This window comes from Olea europaea, unplaced genomic scaffold (genome assembly GCF_002742605.1).
Source record: "Olea europaea var. sylvestris unplaced genomic scaffold, O_europaea_v1 scaffold1439, whole genome shotgun sequence".
In the NCBI taxonomy this organism is placed as follows: Eukaryota; Viridiplantae; Streptophyta; class Magnoliopsida; order Lamiales; family Oleaceae; genus Olea; species Olea europaea.
In genome coordinates, this window is record NW_019231930.1 from 24,047 (window position 1) to 36,187 (window position 12,141).

The following is a 12,141-nucleotide window of genomic DNA, read 5'->3' on the forward strand; positions in this document are numbered from 1 at the left end:
CAGTTTTCATGGTGCTATACACATTGTACAGCGCATCTGCTAGGCTGTTCATGATATAATTTCGGCACAGAAAGTCCGAATGCTTCCAAGCATCAAGTGCACTCAATGCTTTCACATCTCCCTCGCCCTCATTAAGTTTTGGAGCAGTTTCAGTCAAGAATCTCGCAAGATTCAAGGTGGTCAAGTAAAAAACCATTTTCTGTTGTCACCTTTTGAAATTCAAGCCATCAAATTTCTCCGATTTTTCTCCATGATTAACCGGAACAGTTACAGTTTGGCCAGTTTGGCTCACAACATGACTTGGCATTCTAGCCACAGTCTGAGCCATAACGGAGCTTGGCCCTTGAGCCACTTTAGAACCCACAGCCTGATTTCCAGCGAGAACATTTTGGGTCACATCCATGTTGTTCGATTCGGTTGCCATTTCTGAAAACAAATCAAATATTAGTTCCAAAAAACTACAATTCAATGAAACAAAAAAAAAACGACTCTTGTTTTTGAAAACCAAATGTTTGTTCCAAGTAACTAAAATTCAGTTAAACCAAAAATCAACTCTTGTTTTCCGAACTCAGAAAACTGTCTTAAACTTGTAGGAAAACAAGTCGCTAGTGGATGAAATCAATTGTATAAGTTTTATTCAAATGCAATAGCCGACTATTGAAATTGATAACCACAAGGCAAAAATTTCAATTTATAAAAAAAAGAATTTCGTTTCAGAATTTTTCAACGGCTGAAAAAAAAATGTTTAGCAACATAAAATCAGAAATATAAGTCAACTGCAGGCTAAAACTGTAAACGATGAATCTGGAAGCTGCACACTATGGAACTACAAACTGCATGAATTAAATAGTAATACGAAAATAATCTGCAGAAATAAATGGAAACTGAGACTGCAAGGATAAACTGAATCTGCAAAGAAACTACACGAACTGCAACGAAATAAATCTGTAGAAAGAAAACACAAACTGCAGCAGATTTCAAACCGAGGCATACGCGTGCACAGTTTCCTTAAGACAGTTTCGCCCCCTCACCGTAGGTGCTGGAGGTTCAGTTCGAGCGGCTGTCTCCCAGGATACGACGATAATAAGCAAAATCCGAGCACCACGGTCCTACTCCGACGAACTACACGTGACTGGAAAGGAACAGAACTACACTGTATGGAAACTGAAACTGGGAAAAACGACACTGCATGGAAAACTGGGAAGAATATTTTTGTATCCAGAGAGAAATTTTCGTTCGTGTATTGAACTGTTGGGTGAGCGTCCCTTATATAGACTGAGTCCTGTCCATTGGAGTCGCTGGAGTTACGACATTAACCACTGGGGTTTCAGCTTTTCAGTTCTAGCAATAAACATTGGGAATTTCTGCAGTTTAGAAACTCAAAAGTCATTGGAGAAAGCCGAAAAAAATTTGGCAAAATGTGGACTCTCCTATGGGGCCATTTTTGCCTTGTTTGGTCCGACATTCGTGTGCACAGGTCGCGCCCACACCCAAGTTCAAGGTCCGAAGGCCATTTCGGTTCGTGATTTGCACCCCCTGCGCGCGCACTGGAGAGAGCCTCTATGCTACACATGATTACACATCTCCAAAGTATAGCCATATATAAAGTGGTTTAAATTTTCTTAATTTTCCTATGTGGGATAAATACATTTTTTCCCACAAAACCAACTTCCAATGACCAACTTTGAGCTCCAATTTCTCATTCACCCGAGTTTCATTTTTGGCAAATAAATACATGAAATCGATGTTCTCGCGGAGGAGAACACATATCAACTTTGATATTCTACATTGGACCAACGGGTCCCATGAAAATTGTACCAAAAGTGAGCCGCTCACTCAATTTTTTCCAACAAAATACACTGAATTTATCAATATCAGCATCATAAATTGAAAACCACAATGATAATTCACAATAAAAAAACCAAATATACAGAAGCTTATGCACAACTGATGACTTAGCTTAAATAATTCATAATTTAGTATGAATTAACATCGTCTTCCCTTGGTTTTTCGAAAAATTGGTTGGAGTAAGCTGTGAATGAGGGATGGAGGAGTTCCAAGTGGAGGTCCAGACGGTGGAGAAACTAGTAAGGGTTGTGTCGGTGCCGGTGGCAACTTAATTGAAGGCTTCGCGTGACGAAGAAGCCACTCAGTAGTCTACCCATTGGACTTGTGGCCGAGTTCACGGATTATCTGAAAATCCCTAGCGGCGCAGATGGTCCTTGGCGAGAGGCATCTTAACTTGCTAGCCACCGTTGGTTATGGTGGTACCTTCCAACGACGACGGTGTCTGCCTCTAAGAAGGATCGATAATGTCAAGCGAGGAAGTGACGAGAGACGGTGAGATGTGGAGACGAGAAAAGAAGGAAAAATTAGGGCTAATTAACTTTTGATGAGTTTTTCTTTTTAGCAACATTTGATATATGTTGCAAAAATGTTCCACCTTTGGCAATGTTAATTTGAATGTTGCAAAAGGTTATATATTAAAAGTTTCAGCAACGAACCTTAAACGTAGCTCAAGAAATTTAACAACAATCAACGAATGTTGCAAAAAATAAAACATTTTGCAACTTTAACAAACGTTACAAAAAGTGACATTGACAACATTATTCAAAAAATGTTGCTAAAGCTTAATAAAGTTGACCAACCGCAATATTTACTTATTAGAATGTTGCCTTAAAATGAATGTTGCCTTTTGAATGTTACAAAAGAGCGGTTTTATTGTAGTGAGGGTTTGAAACAGTTGCCTCAAGTACAAATCCAATCTAATGCTCAGTGCAACAGTACTTTAGTGATTCACTGGAATGAAATTTTAGATTGTAAGCCCACGCGAAGATGAGTTTTTTCTGAAACCTATAATATGTCATACTTAAAAACCTACAATTTTCCAGCATGAATTATGCGACAATATATGAACACGAATGTTTGCCTAAACTCAAAACTTGCTTTTAAGTAACATGTTTTCTTTAAGCCAATACTGATGTAAACACATGCAACAGTACTAAAATTTTACATCATAACACAATGATACATGTAGATCATCCAGATATTATAAAATAATTTGAAATATTACAAATTCAAGAACAAATTTCTAGTTTTAGGAAACATAAATCTTACCTTTGTATTGTCATCCAAAATTTGCCTATAGGGAGAGCTCGACTCAAATTTTGGCCTGAAATTTCTAGCAAATCCACAATTCTCCTTCACAGTAAAAAATTTAAACTTCATGACACAAAAATTAGATTTTTCCACTACGATTTCTCAAACAATCTTTAATAAACAATATTAAGAACAGAAATTAAAAAATAATAATAATTGATGATTCATACACTAGAAGTTCGACAACTAGTTTCATATATTTGCTTTGGCAATCAAAAATCAGTCTTGAGCACTTGTGTATTAAGATTAAGCGTGGCTATTATATAAGTGTTTTTCAATATGTTACGACTGTTAAATATCTTAACTTCAACTTTCATTAGTATAGCACTTGGAACATCTATAATGTAATCGCGAATTGCTTAAAAGTTTGTCAATAAGTAAAAATAGACGATGTTTAAAAAAATCTATCTAGCGTAAGTTGATAAGGCTCCATCAAGCTAACGTAGAGAACAAAAAATTGACAATATGTTTAGATGGAAGTCGAGACGTAGAATAGGTAATTTAATTGATTCTGTTTCTATTTTTGGAACATTTTTATTTTCGTTATCTTGCACTCTATTTTATTATCTTTATTTTAATGTAACAAAATACAATAGGCAAAAATCTTAGAATATAGATGGAACTATTGGAGACCAATTTTAAATTTGACCGTTTATTTATTAGATATCAATGACACATTAAATGGAAATCCGTCTATATAAATATCACGTAGATTATAATTCATGAACTGCATTGAAAATCATCTTACCAAACATGCTATTAAAAAATTTACTCATCAAGATTTTGAAGAATAGAATTTCACCAAAATCTTTTCACTTAATACAACCATTCATGTTTTAATTAGCTAAGTCATTCTTGAGTACATGGGAGTATTCTTGCTAATTGCTAAGCTTAAAAAGTTAAATTATACGTAAATTAAATTAAAATTAAACTATTAAAATTTTAAAATAAATGAATTTTTAATGGTAATTTTGAGAAAAAAAATTAAATTTTCTAGCTTAAAAGTAAAGAAGAATAGAACGATAAGAGTAACAAAAATGTTTGGAGGGGATTTTTTTTTTTTTTTTTTAAAGATTTAGCCTAACATTCTTTTTGGTGTTTTAAGATTGAGAGTTGCGGGTGAAGAATGGTTGCTCCATTAATGCTAAAGACTTCTGCAAGTAATGAATTCTTAAATGATCCGAAACTAGTTAAATTAATTAATTAAAGGTATCTTTTTCTATTTTACTTGAGCTAAGTAGCAAGATGACATTATTTCCATTTTTCTTCTTTATCTCCACCATGCATGTATAGAAGTCTATAAATTGACCAATTATCATATGATAACAAAAACATCATCCCACAAGCAATTCTTCCCTACAAAGTCATGGCACCCCAAGTTACTCAACTCTTCTTGTGCTTGTTCCTCATTTTCTTCCTCGTACCTTCGAATATATGTCTAATGGAGATAGAGGAGATAAACTGTGTAAAACTATCGCCATTTGAGTTTCTAAAAAACTTACAAGGCAATAAAAAGGGTGATCATGTGAAGAAACTTCATCATTTCCAAAAGTATCTCAATCAATTTGGTTATCTCGAAAGTCTTGATGAAAATGATGAATTCGACGATGACCTGGAGTTTGCAATCATTACTTATCAACTCAATTACAATCTTAATATTACTGGAGTCATAGATTTTGAAACGGTTTCAAAAATGTCAATACCTCGATGCGGGATGCCAGACATTATAAATGGCACTAACAATATGTACCACCATGGCTCCAACCCCTTCCACATAGTGTCGCATTACAGTTTCTTCAAAAACTTCCCCAAATGGCCTAAAACCCTACTAACCTATGGTTTTAAGCCCGGTTTTCCTATCGAATTCATGCCTGCCATAGGACTAGCCTTCTACAAATGGGCTGAGGCAACAAATTTCGAGTTTCTTCCAACTTTTATAGGTGATCAAAATGCAGATTTACATATTGCTTTTGTTAGCGGTGACCATGGTGATAACGCTCCGTTCGACGGCCCGGGGGGAGTCCTTGCTCATGCAAGTCCACCAACTTTTGGCCAGTTCCACCTTGATGCAACTGAGCCATGGTCCATAGGTGCTGCCCCAGAAAAGATAGATATGATAAGTGTTGCTATGCATGAAATTGGGCATCTTCTTGGACTAGAGCATAGCAAGGTTGAGGCTGCAGTTATGTACCCCTATATTGGTCATGGAGTGGACAAAACAACTTTGAATGAGGATGATATTGCAGGAATAAGAGCTTTATATGGACTTTGATTGCAATATGGTTGGCTAGGGCATATATTTGCCATATGGGATTTTCAAGAAATAATAACTAACTGCTACTTTTAAAGTCTCTTATATTGAGTTGACTAATTATATTAATAATCATTATAGTGGTGGATTAAAATTGAATAATTTTGATTTCCTACGTTGGCCAATACTTTTTGTCATAACACATGATCTACTTACAATTCGACAGTTCAAGAGAGACCTTAAATTTTGGGACTAAGCTCCCGTTTGACCCATTACCTGAAAATGAAAATGGGGGAAATAGTGTTTTTTAGAAAAATGAGAGGTTGAAAAAGAAGGAAAAGTTTTCGATTTATATGTAATATTATTTTATGGAAGATTGTGTAGTTGAAAATAAGAGAGAGAAAAATGAAATGTAATGTAATTGGATTTAACGGGGATCAAACGGGGAATAAAAGAATAAATTGAGAGATTCTGCAGTGTAGAATAATGTTTGCATATACGATTAAATAATAATTGCACACTTAATTTGAAATGTACATAACGAATCCTTTTCCCAAAATTCATAGTTGGTTTACTTATAACTTTTTTGTCTTTAAAAATAGATTCCGAACTATTTTCCATTCGTAAGTACAATAAATGCAATTCAAATCTTACAAAAAATCGAACTTTCAAATCTTTGTACAAAGATTACGTTGTTAGGTCAGCTAATTGTTGTGGTTGATACTTAGTTCCTGAACCCAGAAAATGTCACGTAATATATTTGTCGCCTAGGAATATCAGAAAATTCAAGTCTGAGGTCCACTGAGCCTTTATTTTTGGAATTTCACAAAATATACCAGATAACTTTTGCATTATTTCATTCATTTTCCAAAGGTTTTCATCAAAATATTTTATTTAAATTTTCTTACAAAGCCACAGATATTAGTGAAACGCTTGTAATATTTTCTTATTGTGTGGTTCCGTATCTATTGATACAAACAAGTTTGTTTGTTTTATTTATCTATTTCTTCATTAATTTATTATTTTTTATTTATTATTTTTTTGCCATACTACCTTCTTGATCTCTGATCGAACTACTAATACGAGTAGGTGGCTTAATTTTACAAATTCTCAACTATTATTGAGAAAACCATCCAAAGAATTTTCGTTCCCGTTTCTTTCAAAATTTAGTAAATAAAATAAATATATGAAGGATCTTGGCAAAATAAGCATTAAAAATAAAATATCTATCCAAATGAGAAATGATCTTTAACAACAACGTGACAAATAATATTAGAATATGGAACCACATAGTTTAGTAGTGTAAAGGACAGGAGTGAGGTTATTTTACACCAAGCTGGCAACCGCAGTGTGGGGGTTCAATTCCTGAGACATGGAATTAAATTGCTTGTAGGCGCAGTGTACAGACAGCTCTTGTTCCCTAACCTGCTGGGGCACATACCGCGATTTATCTCCCTCACAAAGCTCTAGGGGCGGGACGATGGGGGCCCTTAAGATTGTGGTTCAACCTTTAGAATATGGAACCACATAAAAACAATATTATTTTATTTGAATCAAGAAATTCCATTGGAATAATCACTACATGCACAAGAAAAGACACCCTGTCCCTTTCTTTAATAACAAGAATTTTACTGATCCAACTTTCTAGGCAGGTTGGGTTTTCCGTCTACGGGAATACGTACAATTCTTTCCTGCTATTTTATCGTGAACTTACTAATATAACCCTAGTATAACAATGCTATTAAGATTAATCTCTAGAAATAAAGGGCATTGAGGTAAACTTCAGAATAGTATTGATATGTTGAAGATTAGTACAATGTTGTCAAAATTGAAAATTCCAATTTACAGACATGTAACAGCCCTGTCCTGAACCTCATATTTTGCCTCGATAAAAAGCCATAACCACTTTGTATACACTTGAATTATCAATTCAATTCAACTCTTGCAATATGGCGGACCAGAAATATGCCTGGCTCCCAGCAAACCTCCAGCCCGATGATGCAAATCCGGATTGGATGAACAAAGGTATAGTAGAACAATTTCATTTCAAAGTTTAAACTATTAAACACTTTGCATCAAATTCAAACAATTTTCATTTTCTTCATCAAAATTATGATATTTACACAATACATGGGCGGCGACAAAACTTAATTTCCAAACCTCTAAAAGTTTGAACCGATTGGGAAGCAACATGTTTGTTTATATTTTTGTCTTTTCGACAGCTGACAATGCATGGCAGCTCATTGCCGCGACGCTTGTGGGCCTCCAAAGCGTACCCGGGCTAGTCATTTTGTACGGCAGCATCGTCAAGAAGAAATGGGCTGTGAATTCGGCCTTCATGGCTCTTTACGCCTTTGCTGCTGTCTTGGTTTGTTGGGTCGGATGGGGATACCACTTGTCGTTCGGAAACTCATTCTTGCCTTTTCTTGGAAAAATTGATGATGCATTGGATCAACATGATCTCTTAAAACCAGCATTTCTTGGGAAGTTTCCTTCTGCAACAATGGTGTTTTTTCAGTTTGTTTTTGCAGCCATAACTTTGATATTGATAGCTGGGGCTTTGCTTGGGAGAATGAATTTTATTGCATGGATGTTGTTTGTACCACTTTGGCTTACATTTTCTTACACTGTTGGTGCCTATAGCATATGGTGTCCTACTGGATGGTTGTCCACTATGGGACTTATTGACTACTCGGGCGGATACGTCATTCACCTCTCCTCGGGAGTGGCAGGTTTCACCGCAGCTTATTGGGTAATCTAGAATACAAATCCTTATACTTACTATCGAAAATTTCTTCTATAAAAAATATGCATCAAGGGAAGCTTCTTACTCCGGATATACACCGAATAATACAAGGGCTTCGTAACTTGCCTTAATAAATTTGACATACTCACAAGTCTTTCAAACGTATAATTCAATCTGATTAAGACCCAAATGGGAACATGGGGTTTCAATATAGATGTTCTTAAACGAGCACCATGCAAATTTTGAATATCTGTAAAGGTGAGTGAATGTAAATCTTACCATTGCAGGTTGGACCGAGAGCGACGAGGGATAGGGAAAGGTTTCCGCCAAACAATATTTTATTGATGCTTGCAGGGGCAGGGATACTATGGATGGGATGGACAGGATTCAACGGTGGAGATCCATATGTTGCAAGCATTGATGCATCACTGGCCGTTCTTAATACCCATATATGTGCTGCTACAAGCTTGCTAAGTTGGCTCCTATTGGACATACTTTTCTTTGAAAAACCTTCGGTTATTGGTGCCACTCAAGGGATGATCACTGGTCTAGTTTGCATCACCCCAGCCGCAGGTAAATTATCTATATTTGTGGTCTCATAATTAGCAATATCTTAAAAATGAGTTTCCAGATATCAATCTCGAAAGGAAAGGGTTAATAGATTAAATAAAACAAATTTTGGGGGGCAAAAATTCAATTTGTCTATGTAACTAGACCGGATTTCCAATCATTTCCTAGTTTTTCGATTCGAATTCGTTGATCATTTCAATTTTTAGAAGATTGATTATTGGATTCTATGGTTTAGTCTCCAAAAACTGTTACGAACACTATACGTATATGTTCAAAAATGTCATCGAAAAGTTGGAAGTCCTCAAAAATAGATAAATTTCATTTGATGAAAAACTATGAATTCCACCAAAAAGAAATTTTTTGATAAAATATTTGAAGGATACTCAATCGATGGTTAAAGGTGTCATTACTCACTCCACTAACAGAGTTTTTTCATTGTGATAAGAACCATGCTGGGTGCTAGAATTATTTTGACACCCCAACTGACCTACACTCACAGTCAGGGTCGGTGGGGTGCCATTTTTTACATTTTTTATTCACATGAGGTCGGCACGGGTCCTATGCCACTGTGAGGGTCGGTCATCTAGGTGGGCAAAATTCATCTGGCACACTGACTTTATTCTTGTAATAACTAAATTATTTTATGGTCCAAGTTAGTCATTATAACTTCCATTTCTTATTTCAGATTAAACATTCTGTCTGTCTTTGAAGAGTTAACAGAAATGGTGAAATGACACGCCATGCTTTCTTTTTACTTTTATTTAATTATATTTTCAATTTCAAAATACCACAAAAATACATGTTTTTGCCTCGTTGAGCATAAAATAATGTACTAACAAATTTTTTTATACGTCAAACATCGTTTCATTAGTCACGACAGCATTTCGAACATTCAACAACACGAGTTTAATTGTAAAAGAAAATTTTAATCAATTTTGATAATTATTTGTGATGCCTTATAACATTTGAAATGCATGCATTTGAACAGGAGTGGTTCACGGCTGGGCAGCCATAATAATGGGAGTAATGTCTGGTTGCATTCCATGGTTCACCATGATGGTTCTCCACAAGAAAATCTGGCTACTAAAACAAGTCGATGACACCATGGCCGTCTTCCATACCCACGCTGTGGCTGGCAGCCTCGGTGGCATCCTTACAGGCTTTTTCGCCAACCCGAAACTTTGCAGGCTATTCTATTTGGTTCCTAACTGGGAACACTATATTGGCCTTGCCTATGGCATTCATAATGGCAACGCCAAGGCAGGGTTTAAGCAGATGGGAATTCAACTTCTAGGAATTGTGTTTATTGTTAAACTTAATGTTGTTGTCACAAGTTTGATTTGTCTGTTGATTAGACTTGTTGTTCCATTAAGGATGTCCGAAGAGGAGCTCCTTGGCGGTGACGATGCTGTACACGGGGAGGAAGCATACGCATTGTGGGGAGATGGCGAAAAATTTGAGAAATCTGTTCTTAATTCAGTGTACGGCGCCGAAGATCCCAAGAATAGGAATGAGGGCGTTTAAGACTATGTTTGGCCAAGTGTAGAAGTTACTTTTAGGTGACTTTCTTTTCGCCGAACATATTTGAGTTTCATTCAATTAATGTATGACGTCGAAGATCTCAAGAATAAGAAAAACGTCTTGACACGCATGTCTATTGATTTCTATAGCATAGAGGCGGATAGAGACAACATGTGTGATATCTTATTTAAGATTTTTGAATTGATATTCTCCATTATGATTTGTACTTAACCTTCAATATTAAGATGATCTTGCATCTCACAAAAATAGTATCGTATTAAGTGATATCTTGCAACAAATTAAGCAGGTAACCCCTGTTGGTGACAACACATTGCAAGTAACCATAAGAATCAAATGCCAAGAAAATTTGAACAAATATTCAAATAACCATTTTAAGTACAAAATTAGAAATATAGATACAATTATAAAAAAAAGCTGAACCCCAATTTTGAAGGCCCCCACCATCCCGCCCCTGAAGCATCTTGAGGGAGGTAAATCGTGGAATGCGTCCCAACAGATCAGGGAACAAGAGCTTGCTTGTACACTAGTACCCACAAAGAGTCCAATTTTATATCTCAGAAATTGAACTCTTACACTGCGACTGTCAACAAGACTAAAACTATCTCACACTATCATGTTGTGTCTCGTTACTTCTTTTAGCACAGGATTTTCGTATTAGGAGTTAGGACCATAAATGTCATTGTTCACCTTGAAAAGTTTCACAGAGGAGGCGATTCTCGTAAGTTGGAATCATTAATAGGGGTTGGGGGAATTTTCAAAAGATGGGATAAGATTAAAATATCATCATTTACCATCCCATTTATTTATGACCATTTTTTTCTATTCTGCCTCGAGAATGGGATGGGATGGGATGATGCTGGAGTATTTAGAAACAAAATCTTAAATTTATTAAAAAAATATTAATAAGAGTAGATCATCAAGTATATTATACACCTTAAGATTAGCTATAAACCTTCTGACAGCCTTAGACTAGGTATAAATTCGGAAAATTTAGTACCTTATTTAATGTGAATTTTCACTTTCGGCTGCTGTTAATTTGTCTTGGGCAAATATAGACATTCCTTAGGCCAAATTATTTCCCAGTATTTAGTGCCATGCCTCCTCGTGAACCCTTTTCACTTTATTAGATTCCTCATCAGTTATAATTACCCAACTCTAATTAGTAATTAGACTAATTATTCTATCCGTCTTATTTTGCATTATTTATTCTCCTTTGCACATGCTATCAAATGAATTTAAATAGATAATGTTAAAACCTTGAAACTATGATGTTCGTTCAAAATAGTATAGTTATTATATATGGAATTCATAGTAGGAAGATGGATTTCTTCTATATAACTGAGTCGGTAAGGTGAGCGTTGAGAAAGGAAGTAGTCGTGAGGTCATATGGTCAGAAGCAAAATACTATTCGATTTAAAGCATCCCATGTCTAAGTTCGATCTTGCTAATCCCCACAGTGATTCGAATGGTCTAACCAATCATTCTCACCTAGCAGTATACTGATTGTCAATTTTTGATATTCTGCAGAATCTCTCCTATAGATCATAAAAAGTCTTTCAGACTGATATTATAATGATAAAGATACATATCCAAATATGACCATCGAATTTGGCCATCAAGCCCTGACATGATTCATGTAGGTTTTTCTTATGTATTGTATCCAACATCAATTAAGTGCCCATAGACGGATCCATAATTGGATTCAAGATCAGGCTATAAAATTTCAAATCGGGCTAATACACGAAAAAAAAATTACACATAAAAAATGCTTTTACAGGAAAAAAAATTCCTTAACCAAAAAAATAAAATAAAATAAAAAATCTTGGGCCTTGGGGGGGCCCAGCTCAGTCCCCCCCCCCCCCCCCCCACACCA

The 12,141-nt window shown here is 35.6% G+C and overlaps 2 protein-coding genes across 2 annotated transcripts; both read left to right on the top strand.

Annotated features, from left to right (window-relative positions):
- Nucleotides 1-4,503: 4,503 nt before the first annotated feature.
- Nucleotides 4,504-5,566, top strand: LOC111376027 (metalloendoproteinase 2-MMP-like). The gene has a single exon (XM_022998954.1). The coding sequence runs from the start codon at nt 4,526-4,528 to the stop codon at nt 5,429-5,431; it is 906 nt and encodes a 301-aa protein (XP_022854722.1). The 5' UTR covers nt 4,504-4,525; the 3' UTR covers nt 5,432-5,566.
- A 1,715-nt stretch (nt 5,567-7,281) lies between these two features.
- Nucleotides 7,282-10,460, top strand: LOC111376028 (ammonium transporter 3 member 1-like). Its single transcript, XM_022998955.1, has 4 exons — nt 7,282-7,435; nt 7,633-8,162; nt 8,444-8,729; nt 9,715-10,460. The coding sequence occupies exons 1-4, from the start codon at nt 7,360-7,362 to the stop codon at nt 10,248-10,250; spliced, it is 1,428 nt and encodes a 475-aa protein (XP_022854723.1). The 5' UTR covers nt 7,282-7,359; the 3' UTR covers nt 10,251-10,460.
- Nucleotides 10,461-12,141: the final 1,681 nt, after the last annotated feature.